This window comes from Populus euphratica, unplaced genomic scaffold, assembly GCF_000495115.2.
Source record: "Populus euphratica unplaced genomic scaffold, PopEup_1.0 scaffold467.1, whole genome shotgun sequence".
NCBI classification, from domain to species: domain Eukaryota; kingdom Viridiplantae; phylum Streptophyta; class Magnoliopsida; order Malpighiales; family Salicaceae; genus Populus; species Populus euphratica.
The window spans coordinates 145,187-169,365 of NW_011500357.1; the positions used below are offsets into that span (position 1 = coordinate 145,187).

The 24,179-nt window shown below is 34.3% G+C and overlaps 2 protein-coding genes across 4 annotated transcripts; one reads left to right on the top strand and one right to left on the bottom strand.

Moving 5' to 3' along the window:
* Positions 1 to 1,923: 1,923 nt before the first annotated feature.
* LOC105114028 (serine/threonine-protein kinase sepA-like) lies at positions 1,924 to 15,520 on the top strand. Its single transcript, XM_011010430.1, has 24 exons — positions 1,924 to 2,160; positions 2,545 to 2,679; positions 3,198 to 3,218; positions 3,716 to 3,789; positions 3,884 to 3,974; positions 4,060 to 4,143; positions 4,658 to 4,759; positions 4,904 to 5,035; positions 5,532 to 5,603; positions 6,111 to 6,211; positions 6,568 to 6,649; positions 6,827 to 7,222; positions 8,637 to 8,969; positions 9,051 to 9,095; positions 9,709 to 9,888; positions 9,986 to 10,069; positions 10,323 to 10,414; positions 10,502 to 10,585; positions 11,112 to 12,004; positions 12,325 to 12,704; positions 12,799 to 12,933; positions 13,701 to 14,107; positions 14,311 to 14,425; positions 15,039 to 15,520. Exons 1-24 carry the CDS (start codon positions 2,101 to 2,103, stop codon positions 15,213 to 15,215), a joined length of 4,275 nt encoding a protein of 1,424 aa, XP_011008732.1. The 5' UTR covers positions 1,924 to 2,100; the 3' UTR covers positions 15,216 to 15,520.
* A 1,365-nt stretch (positions 15,521 to 16,885) lies between these two features.
* LOC105114029 (eukaryotic initiation factor 4A-3) lies at positions 16,886 to 23,857 on the bottom strand. 3 transcript variants are annotated; one of them, XR_840059.1, is made up of 9 exons: positions 23,487 to 23,857; positions 22,465 to 22,705; positions 22,270 to 22,350; positions 21,725 to 21,832; positions 21,510 to 21,629; positions 20,532 to 20,699; positions 19,917 to 20,003; positions 19,462 to 19,680; positions 16,886 to 17,754 (listed from the first exon to the last, which is right to left on the bottom strand). XR_840059.1 is itself a non-coding variant. In XM_011010431.1 (8 exons), the coding sequence occupies exons 1-8, from the start codon at positions 23,789 to 23,791 to the stop codon at positions 19,567 to 19,569; spliced, it is 1,224 nt and encodes a 407-aa protein (XP_011008733.1). In that variant the 5' UTR covers positions 23,792 to 23,857; the 3' UTR covers positions 19,232 to 19,566. The 3 variants fall into 3 exon arrangements, 1 of the variants encoding a protein (XP_011008733.1); XR_840060.1 differs by lacking the exon at positions 16,886 to 17,754 and adding an exon at positions 19,232 to 19,362; XM_011010431.1 differs by lacking the exon at positions 16,886 to 17,754 and having other exon boundaries at positions 19,232 to 19,680.
* Between the last annotated feature and the right edge of the window lie 322 nt (positions 23,858 to 24,179).

Genomic DNA, 24,179 nt, shown 5'->3' on the forward strand with positions numbered 1-24,179 from the left:
TTATTTATGTTACATTATATACAAGAGCAATTCCATTTTTTGATCATTTTTGAAATTTTTGTTTAACCTTAGATGTAAAGTGTAATTTCTTAAACTACGATGAAAAAGTGAAAACACAATCAAACCTTATAAAGATTTTTGTAATTGTCATTAATTTTTATACTAGATTTGGTCTTTATTTTTTTATTGCTATTTATTTTGTTTCTTAATCCTTTTCTTGATTGATAATTTTTTAATTTTATCCATTGATATTTGAATGATTGAGAATTTTGTTTTTTGATATTTTTGTGTTTGCCTTCTATAAGACAATTCTTGTTTCATGATTTAGGTTATAAGTTTTGAAGATTAGCTCGATTTGACTTTGATTTGTTTTATGTCATTTTTTTAAAATTATTTTTTCTTTTAATTTAATTATTTGACATTAAGTTATTGGGCCTTGAGCTTCATGATTTCTTTTACTTTTCATTCTATAGGGTTATCTTAATTCAATCATTTAGTTTACTTGAGAGTTGATCTTCATTATTTTATTTAATTTTTTTTATATGAGGTTATCCTGATCTCATGACCGGACCATGAATTTAGTATGATAACATGAGTTGGGTTTTTTTGTTATCATTTTTATTTTTTTAGTTGTCCTTCAATATTTGATTTACTAGTAATTAAACTTCATTTTTTTTTAATTTTTCTCTTTATAAGACTACCTCGTTCTTATTTAATTTTTTTTTATCAAATAAGATCATCAAGTACTTTTAAAAATATTTAAATGGTATATTTTCATAATATTAACAAGTTTTTTCTATTAGTCATTGTTTTGTTTTTTTTTTGTTAATTGTTTTATAATCATATTATTAAATTAATCAAGTTTAATTAACTCATTCAAATCAATGACCAAATTGTTTTTTCTCATTTAAAAATACTATAATCACATATGTATTTTTTTATGTTAAAAAATTTAACTTATCTTGTAGCATAGTACAAACCATAGTTATTAAATCTGATTTAGGGATTGACCCGGTTAAAAAACAGGGTCCTGGGTTACACAAGTCACTTCGGGTCAATCTATTTTTTTTTTAAATATTTGAAATTTTAATATTTTATATAAAAAATTAAGAAATAATCCATGTGAATATATGCTATACATGTTGTAAATAATGAAGTTTAAAGATTATTTCAAAAGGTTTTTTTATTCCATATTAAAAAAATATAATTTTTTTTCTTGTAAACATAAAGTCTATATATTAAAAGGTTTTAAATTTCACATTAAAAAAAATAATTTTTTCTTGTAAATATAGAATGTATATATTGAATAGAAAAGATTTTAAATTTCACATTAAAAAAAATATTTTTTTCTTGTAAACATAAAATGTATATATTGAATAGTTTTAAATTTCACATTAAAAAAATAAAATATTATTCTAAACTTTAAAAAAGGTTAATAAACAACTAAAAAAAGTTATTTGTTTAGGAGAAAAAACACTTAAAAAAAAAGATATTTTCTAAGTCAACCCATAAATAGCTTGGTTTTGTTGGATTTTTACCTAGTCTGATCTTTCACTTTATTTAAACCATTTAGTTACTAGATTGATTATATTTTAAATTTACCTATTAAATTAGTTCAAATTTAATAATTATAATACAAATTATCTATTTAATACTAACTAAATTTAACTAAATTGAAGTTTATACTATTATTTTTTTGAAATGGTGTTTAACACCTTATTTTTTAATTGTTTATAAAAAATATTAATAATTTAGATGTGTTATGGGAAAATATAAAAAAAATATTAATAATGTAATAATTTTTAGTATTTTTTAAATAATTCAGTGGTGTTAAAGTAAAATATAAAAAAATAAAAAATCTTGTATTTTAATGTATATATAAGAAAAACCTACGTTGAACCAGGCCCTTAAGGTCAATTCCGTCATTGAAAAAGCAGGCACTCTCACTAATTTTCTCTCTCGCTTGTATGATGCCGGAGCTGAGGTTTCCGTAGACGTAATACGGCTGGAGAATACGGTTATTTTGTTTCTGAATTCCCGAAATGGAGAGTCTCTAGGAGTTTCTTAAGCAAAAGCGTGTTCCATTTTTGACAAGAAGAGATGTCTCGGCAAACGCCATCGTCTCATTTTCTTAAATCGAAGACTCTCGATAACAAATATGTGAGCAGTCCATTTCTCCTATAATCCTCGCTATATATGCCACTTTTATGTACGTTATGGATTTAATTTTCCGTTTTCTGTTTGGTTGCTGGGAAAATCGAGGTTGAAAAGAGAAATTTCTCGATTCGAGGTTTTTTTTAGGTGTTTGTTTTGGTGAGTTTCAGTCTAGGACTTGAATTTTAGTTGATTAAGAGATTAAATTTGAACTTAAATTAAAATATGAGACTTCAATTTCGAATTTGTTAATTTATTTATTTTTCTTTAGTTTTATTTAATTTTAATTTTGTTTCCTGATTGTCTCTTAACTATTGGCTTTATTCAATTTCGAATTAGCGCGAATGCTTGATTTTTAAGTGAGTATGGTGTCTTTTTTTTTTGGTGTAGATGCTTGGAGATGAGATTGGAAAAGGAGCGTATGGTCGAGTGTATAAAGGTTTGGATTTGGAGAATGGGGATTTTGTTGCAATTAAACAAGTTTCGTTGGAGAATATTGCCCAAGAGGATCTTAATATCATCATGGTTTGTTTCTAATTTTCTCTTAAAGATATACATCTGTGTGCAAGTGTACACGCAACTTTTTTAATCTTAAATGTTGCTAGCTAGTTGAAGATGATGAAGGGCACTGTTATAGATAATTTTCTTGTTACCGTTTTAAGTTGGCCTGAAAGACTAGAGAGTTTATTGCTGGCTTGCTTTGGAAACAGCCAACTTCATTTTCTGTGAGCTGTTTAGGGGTTGGCAAAGTTGAATTAAGTAGTTGAAGCATTTACTATTGACATGTTATAGAAAGCCAGAAATGGTTTTGTAGTGGTTAAAGCATTTACTTCCTTTTAAGCATTTATAGAAAGCCATATCTTCTGTAATTCCTCAAGTGGAACTTCCTTTTAAGCATTCATGTCTGTTAAAGCATTTACTTTTAATGTTTCATCTGGTTTTACTATGATATCTTTTTTCTGTATCCACTTTGTAAGTATGGCTGACAGTTGCTTCTTTCTTTTTGGGTACAATTTCTTTGGTGGAATGGATTGATGTTTCAGCAAGAGATAGATTTACTGAAGGTAGCACTTGTTCTTTATTGTTATGTTTGCTTTTTGATTGAATATTCTTTTTTGCTGCACTTGAACTTCTCCTTTTTCAAGTCCATAATTCATTTAAGACGGCATATTTTGGGCATAAGATTCTGGGCTGACTTTTAAATAAGGACTACTTTGCCAGTTACTGAAACTATTATGGTATCCGTGACTGTGGCTTTCTTTACTATAACCTTACTCCCATCATCATCTTCTTTAGGTTCGATTGTGGATTTGTGTTTCAAGCATAAAGCAGGATGAACATGATTGTCTTTTATGCCCCTTCTCCCAAGTGGCAAACCCAAAGGAACTTCTTGGGCAGGACCATAGCTGTCTAATGGCCTTTATATAATAATTCATATTCTAGCATTGGAAGTCCTTGGGTTTTCATGCTTTTAAAGTTAGTCATGACGAGAGTTCCTTCTAGAGAATGCATATTCTCAGTATGTGATCATACTAGTTTGAACATACTAATTTGATTGCAGAATTTGAACCATAAAAACATTGTGAAATATCTCGGATCATTGAAGACGAAGACTCATCTTCACATAATCCTTGAGTAAGTGAGCTCTTATGTTTTTGACTCATCTCGGAGCATTTGAACCATAAAAACATGGTGAAATATCTGCTTAGATGCTCTTATGTTGCTGCAGGTATGTTGAGAATGGCTCGCTTGCAAACATTATCAAGCCAAATAAATTCGGGCCTTTTCCAGAGTCTTTGGTGGCTGTTTACATTGCCCAGGTTTTTGATTGTCTCTTCAGTTAGCTGTTTCTTTCTGAGTTTTTTTCCCCTTCTAATTTATGGTTATAAAATATTTTGATTTCAGGTTCTGGAAGGATTAGTTTATTTGCATGAACAGGGTGTTATCCATCGAGATATCAAGGGTGCAAACATATTGACAACCAAAGAGGTAATGCACTTTTTATGGTGTTTTGGGTAACGTTTCATTTAAATGTGATCACCTTATAATTACTTTGATTTCAAATATGCTAGGGTGCTCAATCCAAAATTGTGTGATGTTATATTTATTCTCTCAAATAGTGCATTTCTATAAATTGAGAGTTGCAGTGTATAATTGCTATATAATGTTAAATCTTGGGAATGATGCAGACTTTCCATTTAGGGAAATATACAAGTGACTTTACTGTTTATGGCTAATTTAATGAAACCCTTTTCCATTTAATAAGAGTTTTCGTTTGTATTCTTAGACTACTTTAGAAAAATAATGAAGAGAGACAAGGTGCCTATGTGACTATAATGTTTGTAAATGGATGTCCTGTGACGTCACTGTACTTTTTCACCTTTCATGTTTTTTATTTGAATATTTGCCTTGTTTTTCTTCTTCATATTATGTTCTGTATTCCTCTTATATCTTTTAAAATGATGTCTTTAAAGCAGTTACTTGACCTTATTTTTACTTCCAGGGCCTTGTGAAACTTGCTGATTTTGGTGTTGCAACAAAATTAACTGAAGCTGATGTTAATACACATTCAGTTGTTGGAACGCCATATTGGATGGCCCCAGAGGTATTCATCTCTTACCTGCTTTCATTTGCTATATGTTTTTTCTATTTGTTCTAATCCATTATGATCAAAATCATGGTTGGAAAGGATAATACATATGATGTAGCTATTGAAGTGGTTACAATGTGAAACTTGTTTATTTGTCAGGTTATTGAAATGTCTGGGGTTTGTGCCGCGTCTGACATCTGGAGTGTTGGCTGCACCGTGATTGAACTTCTTACATGTGTACCACCTTACTATGATTTGCAGCCAATGCCAGCTCTCTTTCGTATCGTTCAGGTTTGATCAGCTTTATATATATATAGTCATCTTAGTTTATTAAAGTTAGCAATGTTTCCTGTTAAAACCTTTTGGGTTCACTGTCATTTTTCATCTGTTCTTCTCCATGTTGATGCCATCTCATGTTTCTTACAAGCAAGCACACTGAGAATACAAGAATAACTCTCAACCTTTATTTATCTCGTCAACAAAGGATTACACAATAAGAGTGTGTGTGCTATGCACAGAAATCGCATGCTACATAGCCAAGCTTACACACATTGTTTCCTGTTAAAACCTTTTGGGTTCACTGTTATTTTTCATCTTTTCTTCTCCATGTTGATGCCATCTCATGTTTCTTGTTTATATTTTACTTGGGATTCTTATTGTCTGGAAGGCAATAGTCTCATTTAATGTTACAAGTACTTTTATTATTTTTTCTGGGGGCTAATTGAATTTGTTGAACTCGTCTGAGGATTGACTGCGCTGTGATGACAGAACTCTCTTTCTCTCTCAGGATGATAATCCTCCAATACCTGATAGCTTATCTCCTGACATTACAGACTTTCTGCGCCAGTGCTTCAAGAAGGTACATTGCACACGTCTAGTCCTCTAGCTCAGTTCTGTTACCTAATTCCTAGCTGCCTAATTTCATGCATTGATGATTTCTTGCTTAGTTTCCAATTTTAAAGTTGTGAAAGAACTATCCCAGCCACACCAATCTGGTCAGGCCCAACAACCTAGACCAAAATTAGAAAGGGATGGGAATTACCACTTCCCTTTTATAGGCTAATCTTTTGCTAGAAGAGATAGATCATATACTGAGTTTTGCTAGAAAGGGATTCCTAGAAAGAAGCACAATTGCTGGTAAGACAGCATGGCATTGTCTTGTTTTCCCCTTTGTGTTCATTCCAATCAACTCTGGCTTGCCTAAGTTTGGTTTCAGACCTGATTCAGTTTTTCCTCATCATTGTATAGAGCTTTCAGCTTTGTAATTAATGTTCAATTGGCTGACCCCCCAAAATTTGGTATGTGTCATTCAGTTTAGATTTTATTCATATTTTAAGGAAATGAGATATTTGGTTGCAAATTTCAGGATGCTACGCAGCGGCCCGATGCAAAAACACTACTATCTCATCCTTGGATACTGAATTCTAGGCGTGCATTGAACTCTTTCCGTCATAGTGGATCAACAAGGTTGAATTTGATCTTCTTATTTTTGTCCATCTGTTTATAGTTCTGATTATCACTTTCTTAATCAAGATAGTTTATATGGATTAGCCTTAAACCCCAAGCCTAAGATTTTGCATGTGAGACCATGTGTGCCCTCTAATATTCAGTTTGAGTGTGGGGATGAACCAGTAGTTAACTCTATCCAACTGCTCTGCTGTGATTTTTGGAAGTGGTATCCAGTATTTTATGCTTTAATATTTAAACAGATGTCATGTCACCATAAATTGAACATATTTTCTTTGTTTGCAATTAGATGACTTCCTTTCAAAGTGTCAATGTAGTATCTTACTGCAAGCATGCTTTCCTTTTCTTTTTTGTAGAAGCATACAGGAAGATAATCAGAGCACTGGCCAAATTAGTTCTGTGGATAAAACAGAAGCTTCTGTTGCTGATTTTGAAGCTGTGAGAATCATGTGATCTTTAACATTGTGATAAGTTGTTAACTTGGGGACTTTTCTATATCCTTAATGGAGAAAGAAATCAATTTTGCTTGAAAAGTGATTCACACCCTATTTTTCTGAGCAGAAGCAATTAAAATATATTGGCACTACATCCTGATTCAAATCTTTTGGTTTTCAGGTTTCCAGGAAAGAATTATTGACAGTGTCTGATGATGTCAGTAAGTCTTGTAAGGATGATTCCTCAAATGATGATGAAGTCGAGGAAAGAACTGATAATTTAGACAATGATCTCCATTCAGATCAAGTCCCGACCCTAGCTATTCATGAAAATTCATCTCTCAAAACTAGTTCTGGCAGACTATCTATGAATAAAGTAGCTGCTGCTTGTGCTCCGCTTCATGGGTCAACACATATGCATGACCAGGATCAGGCTCTGAGTAATTGTGACATGGAATCTCCTGATGCAAGAGGGAAAAACATAGATAGAAGGGATGTGGGGAAAACAAATTCTACTCATGTTGAGAATGGATCATTTGGTTTTGCAACAAGAAGTCAAGATAATGGGCTTCAAAAGGTAATTAATATCTGTTGCTTACTGGGCCATGATGTTGGGCACATTTGTTCATTGATGCTCTCTTACTCCCTCCCTCCCTCCCTCTCTCTTCAAAGGCTAAGACCGTTTATTGTGCACGCTGGGTCGATTCATAGTGAACAGACAATCCTTGACATGATTAAAATGACACACACAATAGAGAAAGAGATAGATGCTTTGTTGGTTCCTATCATGCAGTGTTCCATTCTAAGATAATCTCAGTCTTCTATGTTTTGCTTGGTGCATTTTGTGTTCAGAGTCCAATCTTTTTCAAGTAAACCATTTCTTTTTGTGAAGAAAAGGAGAAATAGAACATGAATATAAAACTTTTAAAGAGCATGAAGCTTGGGCAGCATGTCTAAATATACTCAATATGCCTAGATCTAGGGATGCAGGTTCCTTGAGCAGTTCTATATTGTTATGCACTTTTGAGGATTTCAGCTGGTTCTGCTTTTGTTGCTTGAAGTAAAACTAAGTTGAGGATTTTTGGTGGAGCAACTCATCTATGCCTGCAGTGATTGAGAGGAACTGTGAACTAATTGCAACTCATGGCTTAAGGCCATGGCTGAAACAGATTTCTTGATTGCCCATTCGTGATATCACTGCTTAGTTAAAAAAAATATGGTTGATTAAATTTTAGATTTCTACCTTTTAGTGATCTTTACCTTTTGGATTTCCATGATATTAGGTTCTTCTATGCCTCCTGGCCCTTCTAGTTACAAATCTTCTGTTGTGGGTTATGTTACATTTGCTTCTACCTAATCAAGTTTTTTGTGTGTTTAGTAATTCAGTTGAAAGTGCTTTTTGGCTGAAAAAGCACCAAATTAATGTCTTTTTAGGTGCTTTTCGAAGGTTTCGACATCCTCATATATATATATATATATATGTATGTATGTATAGAACATCAATTTGTTGCCTTTTTAACTCGAAAGCACCTAAAACACAATATAAAAGAGGCTTTTTGTATTGTCACTGTAGTTATGTATTCTTAATTTCCTAATAAATGTCTGACAATTCCTCTTTGAATATTATGTATACCTTGCATAGCTTGTCTATTCTTCATCTTCTTCTTAGTGTGGGCACACTGTACTTTTATACTTTTCTGTGTTGCCATGTTGGAATGCATATATTATAGTTATCATATGTGCCATGCAACACTTTAGATGTATTCAGATATATTTGAGCATATGGTTTTCTAATGTCCCATTTGTTTTCTTTCTGGTGGTAAAATATGGGGTCTTGTCCTGAGTTCAAGTTCAGGTTTCCAAGGGAGCTTGAACATTGACATTACATACAACTTGCTCTCCTCCTCACCCATCTCACTTTCTTTCTTCTTTCCCTGCTTGGATACAATAATTGAATTATCTTATGCTTTTGTATAACTGGGACTTTGAAGGCTGTGAAGACATCAATGAACTTGGGAGGAAATGAGCTCAGTAAATATAGTGACACCCCAAGAGATGCTTCACTGGATGATTTATTTCATCCCCTCAATAAAAATCCAGAGGATTGGGCAGCTGAAGCCTCAACATCTGCCTCAACATCACATATGAACCAAGGGAATGCTGTTGTGGCTGATGCAGGGAAAAATGATCTGGCTACAAGGTTGAGAGCTACAATTGCTCAAAAACAAATGGAGAATGAAACAGGGAAGACAAACGGTGGTGGTGATTTGTTTAGCCTAATGATGGATGTTTTGAAGGATGGTGTGATTGATATTGATGGTTTGGTATGTTTTAATTGCTCAATTTTGTTCATTATTTAGATAAATAGTTTAATAATCCCTGACAACATATGCTTTTATTGGCAGGTTTTTGATGAAAAATTGCCTCCAGAAAATCTCTTTCCTCTCCAGGTAGTCAATCAAATTTTTAGCACCTCAATCAATTACTTGATTTAGACTACAGTAGCATTGCAATCCAGACTTGTTTGAAGTATTTATATCGATGAACAAAAGACATAAGCTCTTTTTATTGTTTGGATTGAGTGATGCCTGCTAAAGACAGGTATTTTGAAATATGAAGCTGCACTGATCTATTGTAGCTCTTCATATTATGTAATAACCTTAAAAATGATAGTCCTTTATGCTTTCTGTTCCTTTCTTGATAATTCGAGAATCTGATAGTATTTTAGTTTCCAATGGAGGAGGAAAGCAACCTGTTATACAAACTTGTAATCTGATTATTAATAAACTGGCTCCAATCTTTAAAGTTCCTCTTTACATGCAATGGATTGACTATTTTGATGATTTAGTGACAATGTGAAGTGAAATGACATATCATGCTGTTGTGGGTTGGAAACTCTTGAATCTTTGTCTAATTAGTCCTTAGATAAATTTTCTCATCAATTCCTGTTGTCTAATCATAGTGGATTCTTAAAAGTAAGAATGCTATGAATATCAATTCTTCACTATCCTTGTTTTTTTATAACATGGGCTGGTTGTAATTGTTATTGTTTTTGCTTGGTAGGCTGTTGAGTTTAGCAGGTTAGTTGGATCGTTAAGACCTGAGGAATCAGAAGAGGTGATTGTATCTGCATGCCAGAAACTTATTAGCATCTTTCACCAGCGCCCTGAGCAGAAAATTGTTTTTATTACCCAGCATGGGTTGCTTCCTCTAATGGAATTACTTGAAGTTCCTAAACCTCGTGTATGCCAGCTAGCTATGCATTGCATTTTGTTGTTTCCACTTGCTATGAGAGTTGCAGCTTCTAATATGAGGAAATAATTGCTTCCCAATATTTCAGGTTATATGTTCTGTCCTCCAACTTATAAATCAGATTGTGAAAGATAATACTGATTTCCAGGAAAATGCATGTCTTGTTGGCCTGGTAAGTGATTGTACCTCCAAGGTTTGTGTTCCCTTACTGGAATTAACTTGCTCGAGTTTTGAGTTACTACAATCAAGCATTCTGTATTTTTTATAAAAGGATTGGCTCATTCCATCCTTAACTGGGGCTTGCAATTTGTTCTTACATTTCTGCATGTATCTCTTATCCCACCTACTAACCCTTCTTCCTGAAATACTTGGGCTAGAACATTATTTTCCATCCTGATATATTTATGGTGAATGTCATGTGCCAGATCCCTGTGGTCATGGGTTTTGCTGGACCTGATCGCCCCCGTGAGGTTCGCATGGAGGCAGCTTATTTCTTGCAGCAGCTATGCCAGTCAAGGTGGAGAGTTTCTCCTTTTATAATTCCCTTGCTTTGATTTGCTAAACAGATAGGATTAGGACTAACACTGTTGGCTTTCTGGTGTAGCTCGTTGACATTGCAAATGTTCATTGCTTGCCGTGGAATACCTATCCTGGTGGGTTTTCTAGAAGCTGATCATGCTAAGTACAGGTTTGTAATTTCTTTTCTGGTATGTGTTGTTTGCAAGGTCAGGTATTTTTTCCTTTAAAGATGACAAAAAAAAATAAGTATGCTTGGAAGTTTGAAATGGTGCCTTTTTTCATGCAGAAAGATAGGCGGTTTGGTTGTATAGTATGAATTTTATGTCACAGTGCATGAGAGTGAAGCTGGTGAATTTCATTAGAATTTATTTATCATTCTCCCCACTCGTCTCAAACCTCATCTTGGAATAGAAACACCACTGTTCTCTAAAAAGCACTTTCCCTAGGAAAGCTTGTTTGTTGCTACTCAATATCACATTCTAAATTATGTAGTAACTTTGAAATCAAGTATGGTCAATGTTTAAAGTAGACAGGATGACCCTGTACAAAAGCTTTACAACAGACTGCACAAATTTCCAAATGCTCATGGTTTTGTCATGCCAATGTTTAGAGCATGCTTGTTAGCCACACATGATTTCCTCTGTGCACCCTTCCCGTTATCTTATAAATACACTGATTCAGCTCTTTGCATTCAGGGACATGGTTCACCTAGCTATTGATGGCATGTGGCAGGTCTTTAAGCTTCAGAGATCAACCCCAAGAAATGATTTCTGTCGCATAGCTGCAAAAAATGGAATACTGTTCAGACTTATCAACACTCTTTATAGCTTGAATGAGGCAACTAGGCTAGCTTCAATATCCATGGGAACTGGATTCCCACTAGATGGTTTAGCTCAACGACCACGATCTGGTCCCTTGGATTTCAATCATCCTATTTTCATTCAGAGCGAGCCACCACTTTCTGCATCTGATCAGCCTGATATCCTTAAATTTAGGCATGGAATGACCGATCATCCCTTGCCTTCTGTGACACAAGAACCATCACGTGCTTCAACTTCACATTCCCAAAGGCTGGATGCCATTCATGCAGATGCCAGATATCTTGGGACAGACACTGATGGGCCTCAATCTAGCAATGAAGCAATCGAAGCTACAGTTGCTTCCAAGTTGCCAGATCCGGCAGCTTTAGGAAAATCTGCAAATATAGGTATCAAAGAACCTCCAGGAATTGCTTCTAAAGAGCGAGATAACTTGGATCGGTGGAAAAGTGATCCATCTCGCCCAGAAACTGAACTTAGGCAGCAGCGGGTCACTGGTTCCACGCAAAGGACATCTACTGATAGGCCTCCAAAGTTGATAGAAAGTGCATCTAATGGTCTTACTTCTGTGGTATCTACTCAGCCAGAGCAAGTCCGTCCTCTTCTAAGCTTGCTGGAGAAGGAACCCCCTTCTAAGCATTTCTCTGGTCAGTTGGAGTATGCACGTCACCTCTCAGGGTTGGAGAGACATGAAAGTATACTGCCTTTATTACATGGATCTGAGAAGAAAACAAATGGTGAATTGGATTTTCTGATGGCAGAGTTTGCAGGTAATTGGTAGTGTTTGTCTCCTCTCGCTCTCTCGTTTTCTCCTTCATTTGAATTAGTCAACATGATTTCCAATTGACTTTATGTTATTTGAACTTTTAGTGGGATACGGCTCTTTTCCTGCATGGTCTGTTGTTAGTAATACCACAACAAGTTTTGAAGTCTTATTTTAGGAATTTTAGTGATAATTTCTTCCAAATGGTTTGCAGAAGAATTAGTATTTCTTGCAATGTTTATTATGGAGCAGCTGTTTGCCCTCAATATGAATTTCCAATGAGGAACACTTATATTTTGGGAACTTCTCTTGTTTTTATGGTTGCAGAGGTTTCTGGGCGTGGAAGAGAAAATGGAAATCTAGACTCCATGCCTAGAATTTCACATAAAACAGTGGGTAAGAAGGTTGGACCAATTGCACCTAATGAAGGAGCTGCTTCCACATCTGGTATTGTATCTCAAACAGCATCTGGTGTATTGTCTGGTTCGGGTGTTCTAAATGCTAGACCAGGGAGTGCAACATCATCTGGGTTACTTTCCCAGATGGTATCGGCAGAGGTTGCAAGGGAATACCTGGAGAAAGTGGCGGACCTTCTGCTCGAGTTTTCTCAAGCTGACACAACTGTAAAATCCTACATGTGTAGCCAAAGCTTGCTTAGCCGTCTTTTTCAGATGTTCAATAGAATTGAGCTCCCTATTCTTTTGAAGGTACATAAGAGAGTGTTCTGCAGCTTTGTGTTTAAACATGTTTGAGTATTTTTTTATATGCTATCTCACCTTGCTGCTCTTTATTGATTTACAGATACTTAAGTGTATCGATAATCTGTCAACTGACCCAAACTGCTTAGAGAATCTTCAGCGAGCAGATGCAATTAAGTACTTGATTCCAAATCTTGAACTCAAAGATGGACCTCTTGTAGATCAAATTCATAGTGAGGTTTGCCTTCCCAAGTTACTTCCTATAATTTTAGTAGTTTGTGACTATGACAAGCTGCCTTTTTACTGTCAATGAATTTGCTTTTATAAAAAATATGAATACGAGTGTCTTTCTGTCATCTAATAAATTTTGGTCCCCAAGGCACATGGAATTTCTAATTTACTCCAAGGACCTTTCATTAGCTGCTGTTCTGTTTTAGATTTGTTTGTGTTTGTATTTTAATATTACACTTGTTGACATTTTAGAAGTACAATGTTCTCGTTGTGATACTATATACACTCTAGGTTCTTGGATCATCTCTTCTGCAATTTATAATCCCTGTTCCTTACATTACCATTCATTTGCCTTGGTATAGTCAACTAGACATTTGGTCTTGTAGTGGAAAAAACGACATACCAGTTACACCTCAAGACAACCTTTCATTCTATGCATGCTAAGTCTCATGTTGCAAGTTCTTCTCTTAATCTAGGAAGAGAGGACATGGCAGTTGCACTGCAATGAAAGCTTTCATTCTATGGTTACCAAAATTATCGCATATCAAGTTCTTGCCTATCTCTTAAATATGGTAACTGTGTGGGTGCTTATGTATGAAATGTGAACTTCAATTTCTGTCAAAAGCTGCTTAGGTCATCTTCATCACTTGTTATCCTAGTTTCATGGCTAAATTGGTTTGGTTTGTTTATGTTGCACAAGTTTTTTTATTAGTGGATTTAATTATTGCAAGCATTCCAGTTCTCATAACGTTTGCTGAATTTTATTGTTTGAAGGTCCTCAATGCACTTTTTAACCTCTGCAAGATAAATAAGAGGAGACAGGAACAAGCTGCTGAAAATGGAATCATTCCACACTTAATGAATTTTATTATGTCAGATTGTCCTTTAAAATCACATGCATTACCTCTACTGTGTGACATGGCTCATGCATCACGTAATTCAAGGGAACAATTAAGGGCCCATGGTGGATTGGATGTATACTTGAGCCTGCTTGATGATGTGGTTTGGTCAGTGACAGCACTGGATTCAATTGCTGTTTGCTTGGCTCATGACAATGACAACCACAAAGTGGAACAAGCATTGCTAAAAAAGGATGCAGTTCAGAAATTAGTGAAGTTTTTCCAGTGCTGCCCCGAACAACAATTTGTGCATATATTGGAGCCATTCTTGAAAATTATCACGTATGAACTTTTCTCATCTTTTTATTCATTTATTCATTACCAGTTGTTAAGTTTAACTCACGAATGGCAATCCATTGGTCAATTCAATTGTGAAAAAATGAACTATGAAAGAAAAACTAGTAAACCGTGCAGATCCTCTGTGACCCAAACTTCTTAAATTATCAGTATTTTATCAGCATTTCAATCGTACGTGTTGAATGCAGGAAATCATCCCGGATAAATACAACTTTAGCTGTTAATGGCTTGACACCTCTGCTCATTGCAAGACTGGATCATCAAGATGCCATAGCTCGTCTTAATCTGCTTAAACTAATAAAGGTGAAATTTTGCATCTCCTCACTGTCCTTTCTTGACTTTTACCGCTGCACTGAGGAATAACTTATAACATATAGATCAATGTTGCTTGTGTTGTTGATTCTGCTGATGTTATCTTGTGCTAGTGGTAGGTAGAAACCTTGTTTATCTCAATTATGTCTGCTTCAATAATAATTTTTAGTGTATATTTGTTCCATTATTTTTTTCGATGTATGCAATTCATATGGTGATTGATCTCTCCTTGCTCCAATGATCCATCTTTTAGGATATCTTCTTAACAATCAATGTAAACATTGTTTAGTAGTTTCTCCTCCACAGCTAAAAGAACCAGCAATGCAAGTCTGCTTAGCATGGTGTCTTAGCATGTCAAAAAACCACCAGCTTGTTCTTTTTTATATTATCAGTAATTAAGTGGCCAAGCACGTGTTTGTTTTTATCACCATGAGCCTAAGACATCACATTGTAGCATATTTGGTGGGGAGAGAAGACCCTAGAGCTTGCCCTTTTTTCAGCAATCTCGTTCAGTTATTTTTTTCCATGCTGAAAGCTGCATTTGAAAGTAGGTGTTTGGTTCTATGACCATACCATGAATTACTCAATGAAATTTGATGTGCAGGCTGTGTATGAGCACCACCCACGTCCAAAGCAATTGATCGTGGAGAATGATTTGCCCCAAAAACTTCAGAACTTGATTGAGGAACGAAGGGACGGGCAAAGCTCCGGAGGCCAGGTGTTGGTGAAACAAATGGCTACTTCGCTACTTAAAGCACTCCATATAAACACTGTTCTGTAAATTCGTGTCTCCCAGTTTCTTTTCAAAATGTATATGGTTTTTTAGGAAATTTTATTTGTTAGATTTGTTTCCCATTAAAAACATGGTTTGCTTGTGTGTGTGTGTTTGCAATCATGTGGATGCAACAAGTTTTTGGAGAGTGTTCTTCTTATCCAGGAGGTCTCAGAAACTCGAGAGTTCCAAAGGATGGCTGTCTTTTTGCATTGGCGAACTACCAGGTCGATTTTTTCCCCCCTCCCCCCCAATCTGTTCTTAAATATTCTAATTTAAACTCCAATGTTTGTAGTGCTAACTGTTTATAATTTCATGACTTCTTTCTCCTCCTTATAATGGATTGTTCATATATCATTTATTACTAGCTTTTAATTTGGAGACAGGATTTCTTCCGTGGAATAATTTGACTGGTCAAAGTGGCTATAACAGCTGCTTTTTATATGGTGGCCTCTCTCACATAATTGTATCGTGCCCCCCACTCAACTTGCTTTTGCGATCTAGTTTTTACTGGGTCCTGGGTCCTGGGTCCTGGGTGGGTGATGATGATGCATGAGGTTGAAGTTTTCAACTTTCAAGGATTTTTTTAATTTAGAAAATTAAGTAATATATTTAATAATCTTGTTTTTTCTAGTTTGTTTAGGTTGGATTTTGAGTTAATTTAAGGAGTTGTAAGTCTTTTAGATATATACTACTAGGGGACGATAAATATTTAATAGTTAAATTATAAAAAATTAGTCAATTTCCCTTTTTTGTTTAATTTCTTTATATGGTTGATAACCTAAAAATTCCCAGGACACAAGAAAGTGATAGGCCTTGCCGTAAATATATTAGCTAATCTAGATCTCCAACAAGTAACACAACAAATAAATGAAGGTGCTTGCATAGTATGTGTTAGCTGCCTAGGAACCATTCAAGGCTTTGCCTCTTCCAATCCACCATGGATTGCAATAGTTACCCATGATGTTTTATATATTATTTTATATTGAATAATAAATAGCAATTATATAAATATCTAAAACTAGACATTTAAATTCTTTACTGGTTTGGTCATCAATAAATAGAATATAAATATAGTAAAACCGACCAATAAATACCCATTGACATCCTTACTTAAATGCATTGTAACATGGCAGTGGTAATAATATTTTTTAAGAAAATCTATGTTCTTGCTACTTTAATTTCTTCCTTGACAAAGGTTTTTTTTTGTCCCCATCAAAGACTTGGATTTCTTAAAAAGTTTAATTAACTGTATGTGTTGCACTGGGAAGAACAAATCTTTTTTTTTCCTTGTCTACTATCTCTTTTAATAAGTTCTTTTTGAGGGAAACGATTGAGAATTAATCAACTCTGCAACTAGATTTAGTTGGATATTTTTTAACGCAAATCAATTAATTATCAATCAATTAGTTATATAGCTAGCAGTCTTAAGAAGCAAAAGCCTGAGATCTGCTTATTATTTACTTGACTTTTTTCGGTTCAAACTTGAACTAGCACCTAGAAAAAATAATTAGTGTCCATGGCCGACGTGAGGGTGTGTTTTAATATCATTCAGGGAGGGAATTATCTTAGTCATAATTTCATTTCAGTCCCATTTATTTCATTCCAATCAATTCAGTCCAATTAAATTGAACTAATTCGATTCAGCCAATTCAAAGCATGTTTTCGGTTTGATTTTGTCCAATTGATTCAATCTAGTCCAAGATTCAAATTAAACCCCAAATCCCTGCAAAATAAACCCAGATTCTAATCAAGTCCCAGAAATCATTCAATATTGCATTAATTCCATATTCTCTCCTATAAAAAAATGGTGGACATCAGGGAATTCCAATGAGGGGAACCAAGAAAAAAAAACAAGAAACAACAACAGAGAACCAACAAAGAAGTCTGGAAATGTTTCCAGATTTCAACCGAACCAGAGACCCACATTGCTATAGCCATCCTTTCAAACACAAACCAACACCATACCATTAGATCTTGTGCTATCTCCACCATATCCCAACCTTTATAGACATTATCATCTTCCTTACCTTCAATTAACCCAAAACAAAGAGCACCAGGGAGAGGAAAATACTAGAAATTTCATCCTCCTTTTCTTATGAACGAATACTGGAAATTTCTCCAGTTTCTCCTCCACTCGGTCCCTTCTCTCATTCAATCTCCTCCATGCTCCCTTTTTGAAATGTTGAAAGTTCACTTCACCTAATCTATATCAAGCTCTTTCTTTCCTAATTCATGATCGCTCAGAACAATTGGCCTCTTCACTTGTTGATTCCCAGATCCAAAATACAAACCCGCTGCTTCATGCATATATTCTCTCCTGACCTGTTTGGAGACTTGAAACCTTCACTTCAGCAGTTGTGTGCCCGAAGGTGCCATTCTTTCCTTTTTGTCCAAGTTAAGCTCACTCACACAGTTTTGCGTTTCCTAATTTGATTTCTACCTTTGTTTTCGGGTGGCGGGCAGGAGCAGCAGAAGCATTGAGATGTTTGGGATTTAGATTTTGTTTGATTTTTGTGTGTATATGTGCGCCTGTATGTGTCAGCAGCTGAAAAAAAGATGAAAAAACACATAAATTGCAATAGTCAATGGCCCAATAGCCGCTCGATAGCTGGAGCATGGAGGTAAGGGTTATTTCTGCAGAAAACGTTAAAACAATCTTGAAATCGTGTTTTTACGCATTGTCACCTGATTTCATCTATTTTTAAGTTTTTTAAACGATTTAGCATGTTAAACCTACATTAACTCAAAAAATTATTTTAATAACCTTAGATATATATTTATTTGTTGAGAAACATGAATGTAAGGTGGATATTACCACTATTATCTTTAAATAGAACCATTATCTTTTAACATAACGATTTTACAAGTCAAATTATAATTTTAATAACCTTAAATATATATTTATATGTCGAGAAACATGAGTGTAAAGTGGATATTACCACTATTATCTTTAAACATAAGCTGCAAATTAGTGTAAAAACCTGGACCAAATACGTGTCAAATAAAGAGTTGCTTTACTATGTATTATCTTTAAACATAAGCTACAAATTAGTGTAAAAACCTGGACCAAATACGTGTCAAATAAAGAGTTGCTTTACTATGGTTGACCAAAAAAAATTTTAAAAGGAAAATTATTTGGAATTGTAATTAAGTCTAGTCCAGATAAATCGAATCTCTTGGTTTGAATATTTACCTAGTTAATGTTTTAAAATAAATATTATTAGTTATTTTAGCCAATAAAAATATAATTTAATTTAAAAAAAATCTTCAGATTATATTTTTTTTAAAATATTGATACCACAACATATCAAATTATAATGATAAAAATCATAACATATTACATTGCATTGGTAAAAATTATTGTTAAAAATCAAGACTCAATTTATGAACTTTACTTAGATTTAATAACTTTAATTTTTTAAAACTATTTTCTACTTAAATGTATAATAAAAAAATACACTCATGAAGTTAAATATAAATCTCATGTTAAAATATTTGTAACATATATTTGTTTGAGACTACAATAATTCTATAGAAAACAAACAAAAACCAATTCTAAAAGGTAATTCTCAATAAACCTAAATCAACCCGCCACATATACAATTCAAGTCATGAATTTAATAACTGGGTTTAATAACTTATATTTTTTAAAAAAAAAAATTATTTAATTATACCTCCCAAAATCAAGCTAATCACATACTACATGTTTTTTTAAGATTATTTTTTATTTAATTATACCTCCCAAAATCAAGCTAATCACATACTACATGTTTTTTTAAGACTTGATAAATAACATTAGAAAGAGAGAAAAAATCAAAGTGAAAAAGAAGGGGGAAGATGTGTGGACGGTGAAGTACCATTAGCAAAACCAGATCTTTTAGTGTTTTTTTGGTAATTATGATACTTGAAAGATTTACGATCAAGCGAACAAAGTTCATTATTTTTATGAATTTTTTGCTAATTCAAGGAGCTCAACGTTCATATCAAGATTGTCCATTTTTCGCTGGGGTGAAGGAGGACAAGAACAAAATAAATAAACATTTAGATGATAACTCAATTTCAGATTGATCCTTCTCCCATAGTCGCTATACAATGGGAGTACTGGTTGAAGGATATTGGGGAAAAGTACCCAAGCAACCAAAAAAATGCATGTCTGTAACATACACGTGTATAAATACGATAAGAGAGCATCTTAATCACAATCTTATCATAGGAGTTAAAGCTACTCTAGCATTTTTCTTGTCAGACTTACCCGCATGTTAAACGCCAAAAAAGTGTACAGTGCAGCGATGCACACAAAAGCCATCCATGATACACGAACATTGTCCGCAGCAAATAATAACCACCACAGCATGTCTTATATCAGATCACCAATATTCATAGGCATTTCATCAATCTGGGTGCTGTAATACTGCTCAATATCTCTTAAAATCCTGATATCATCACTTTTGACAAAATTAATGGCAACACCCTGCAAACCATCACAATAATATTAAACGGTTAGCTAGCAAAGGATAGTGATCAAAAAGGTAATAAGACAGCACAGATGAGTATCCGAGACACAATCTTTTCCAATGAAAATCAAATTGTGCAGCTGTAGATCTAAAAAGACAACAACTCAGTGAAGTCATTTTTAAAAAAGTGATCAGTTCAAGTTATACAGGTGTCAATTCTCATTAGTAGAAGTACTCAAAATCAAGTATATACCTTACGTCCGAAACGGCCTGAACGACCAATTCTATGAATGTAAAGCTCTCGATTGTTTGGAAGGTCATAGTTGATCACCAAAGAAACCTGAAGAGAAAAATGACAGCAGCATGAAGAAGATGAGACCAAACTGCAGAGGTATGCCCTTAAACAAAACAATCTATAAAAGTACGCATGTCTGGCCAAATAGAACAGGAGGAAAAAAAGGAACATCCAATATAATCAGATCATGAAAATGAAAGCTCACTGCTGTTGCATTAGCTAGTTATCAAGAGATTTGGTCAAGAATAAGCTATTTTTACACAGCATAACGATGATATTAAAATGAATATCATCATTTGAGTGGTCAATGCAAGTCTGAAAACACATTTTACTTGTGGCACAGTAACAAAAGAGCTAATGAAACAGCAAATTGGGTTGTTCCAAGGCCAGGTGAGACCATCAACCTCAATATAATATGGTTAAAATAGAGAAACCCATCTCAACATCATATATATATATATATATATATATATATATATATATTCATATCAAGAAAGGAAAGCATCATCATGCATGTGAAAACACTGCATCCAATGAAGACATTATAAGGGAGGAGGAAGATGAGAAACTTACTTGTTGAACATCAAGCCGCCGAGCCCAAACATCAGTTGTGATCAGTACACGAGTTTCACCCAGACGGAAATTAGACATAATTGCATCTCTCTCCCTCTGAGGCATGTCACCATGCATTGCTGAGACAGTAAAGTTAAATTCAACCATCTTGGCAGTTAACCAATCAACCTGTCCAAAAGGAAGAGAACTCTTAGGGCTACTTTTCAACAAGAAAACATCATCCAAAAGCATGCACAATTTTTTTTTTTTCAGGAGGGCACATCTAACCCATAATAGAGTAAACATCTGTTGCAAAATTAAAATCACTCTTCCTCTATCACTTATTTCAATAGCTTGAAAACCTATCTCTCAATTTCTGTGCATTAATACACAGTCACACATCAAAATCCCAGTTTCGGAGAATGGGTATTGGAACAACAAAGAACATCCTTTATCATCCTACTCCAAGAGAATGTGCTGGTTAACTTCGATATCAAAATTATGGTTTCTGTAAATAAGTTTGAATCTCAAATATCTTAAACAACTGGTTAGGTCCAAACAAGTTTGGTGCAGATCTGTTGCAAAACTTAAATTACTTTTCCTTTATCACTTATTTAAATAGCATGAAAATCTATCTCTCAATTTCCATGCATTAATACACAGTCACGCATCAAAATCCCAGTTTCCATACATAGAGAACAGAACGGGTACTGGAACTACAAACATCCTTTATCATCCTACTCCAAGAGAAGTGCTGATTAACTTCAACATCAAAATTATGGTTTCTGTAAATAAGTTTGCATCTCATGTATCTTAAACTGGTCAGGTCTTAACAAGTTCTGTGCAGACAACATGCAAAACACCAGCTATGTAATAGAACAGTCCATATATCATGATCAAATGACAGTACAATTGCTTTATGTTGACACTGGTATGGAATGTTAAATTCTTCATAAAATACTGCTATCAAAAAGGAAATTATGCGAGTAACAGCTTTACCTTCCGCTTTGTATTGCAGAAAATAACAGCTTGAGTGATGGTAAGAGTATCATAAAGGTCAGTCAGAGTCTCAAATTTCCACTCTTCTTTTTCCACAGCAACAAAAAATTGCTTGATGCCCTATCACCATAGAAACACAACAAAAAGGAGCAGTTCTCATTAGATACCATCTTTGCACCCATAGGAAGTTTATATACAGCTCAAATAATGCTCACCTCCAAAGTCAACTCATCACGTTTCACAAGAATCTTTACAGGATCTGTCATGAACTTGCTTGTAATCTCCAGAATTTCATTAGGAAGAGTGGCAGAAATCAGGACAACCTACAATATATTCATAAATTAGAAAAGGGAACGTAACCAATAGCTATAAGCTTGCCTATTGTAAGAGAACACACAACTACACATCACATCAAATCACAAGATTACACTGACACCAGCAAGACAGCTGCTTGCAAAAACTAGGAACTACACATTTTCATGATGAAAATGCTATGCTCCATCCCATATAGACATACAATATTTAATGTTTACATACAAACCACTAAAGAGAAAGATGTAAGCTAAGTTGAATGAGGAAAGGCTAATGACTACTAAACTAGGTTAATATTGTTTTCCTCATTTTCTATGATAAGTTAGATGGGCAGAGAAAGGGAACCCAAACAAAATACCTTGATGGAATACAATTGATGGGACCAATAAGTTAGCTGACATAACAAAACAGAGATCAATACTTAAAAAAATATGGAGAGAGCATAGACCTGAAGCTCGGGTGGAAGATATCTGTAAACATCATAAATTTGATCCTTGAACCCTCTGCTCAAAATCTCATCAGATTCATCCTACAGACAAATAATAGAACAAAATTCAGCAACAATTCCTCAAGGCATGCATTACCATACTTACACCTTTAAGGACTGCCCAAACAAATGCAAGGCAAATTGAGATTAACTCACAAGAACTAGTACTCTGATGGCTCTAGTACGTAATGACCTTCTCTTGATCATGTCACAGACTCTGCCTGGAGTTCCAGAGACAACATGAACTCCATATTCTAGTTTTCGAATATCCTCGCCCACACTTTTTCCTCCAATGCATGCATGTACTTGTATATTAATGTTTTCACCAATTGCCGTTATCACTTTCTCTGTCTGTTCTGCCAGTTCCCTTGTTGGTGACAATATCAGTGCCTGGACCCTGTAAAATCAAGCCAATATAAGCATGGCAGAGACATCAACTGTAATGTCAACCCAGATTAAACCAGCCCAAATTTCAAGAACCAGTATTCCCTTAATTATTTACAACAACTACAATAAGACTAATGTTTTTTTTTTGTCAACTTTAGGATTTTAGCATAAATATCATTAGAATACCAAAAACTTAAATTACAACAAACAACAACCTTATCTATTAAAACCTATGACATTAACACTAACAACAACTCGTCAAACATAACCACTGATAAAACCCATATTCGAAAAAACTCCATTTATTTCTAGAATTAGGAAAAGGAAAAACAATTTTAGGTATCTATAATTATGTCCTTTAAAGTTATTCAAATTCTACCACATAAAAATTAGGGTTTGTGTAACGAATCAAAATATCTAACTTAATCAACGAACACTAGCATAACCACGTTAAAAAAACTTTGGGGTTGCAACAATGAGGACGACATCTGATTTTATTACACAACACTAACAGAACTCACATAAAAAAGAACAAAAAAACTAGGGATTTCAGCATTCGGTAAAGAAACCACCTTAGCTATCCAAAGTTATGTCTTTTCAATTTAGGGTTCCTCTAATAAAACAAAATTTGTAATCCCATTAGACATTTTTTTACAAAAAAAACATAAAGACTTTACCATCAGGGTTCATCAATTCAAACATAATTACACAAATTAACAAAAAACATATCACAAAATCTCAAAAAATCAAAGCATTTTTTTTTAAAAAAAGAGAGAAGTGCAAAAACCTACTCTCTGTTAGCAGTATCAACAAGCTGACAAGCAGTAAGGGCAATCATAGAGGTCTTTCCAGTACCAGATTGAGCTTGTGCTATAACATCACGCCCTTTAATTATTGGCATTAAAGCTCTTTGTTGTATCGCTGATGGCTTTTCATATCCATAATTATAAATTCCTCTCAGTACATCTTCTTTCAATCCCATCTCATCGAAACTTGCAACAGGTTCTATTCCCTCCGTGGTTTCAAACACTAACTTTTCATCCTCCGCCGCAGCCCTCCTTGCGCTCCGCCCAGCCGGTACTACGCTTGTGGGCATTGCCGCTGATTATTTTAGAGGTGATTTTTTCTCGAGCTAAGGAGAGATGTGAATTAAGAGGATTATATTATTACGGTCTTCTTTGAGAGAGTTCGGAACTTTTGTTTAAATGCAATAATGGGCTTAGCCCGTTAATTTTATTTCTTATGGGCTGGGTTATTAAACCATCTATGTTATATTTTAACCAAGTAATATAAACATGTTGCCCGCACTTTACTGTGGGCTGGACCGACTTTTCTATAAAGTAAAAAAATAATGCTAGGGCACTACAAGCTTGCTTTAAAGAAAAAAAGAAAAATCTACGTTAATTCAATTGCATGATAGAAAATACAGCGAAAATAAATAAATCAACTCTTAAAATAAAACATGATATCAATAACCATAAAAA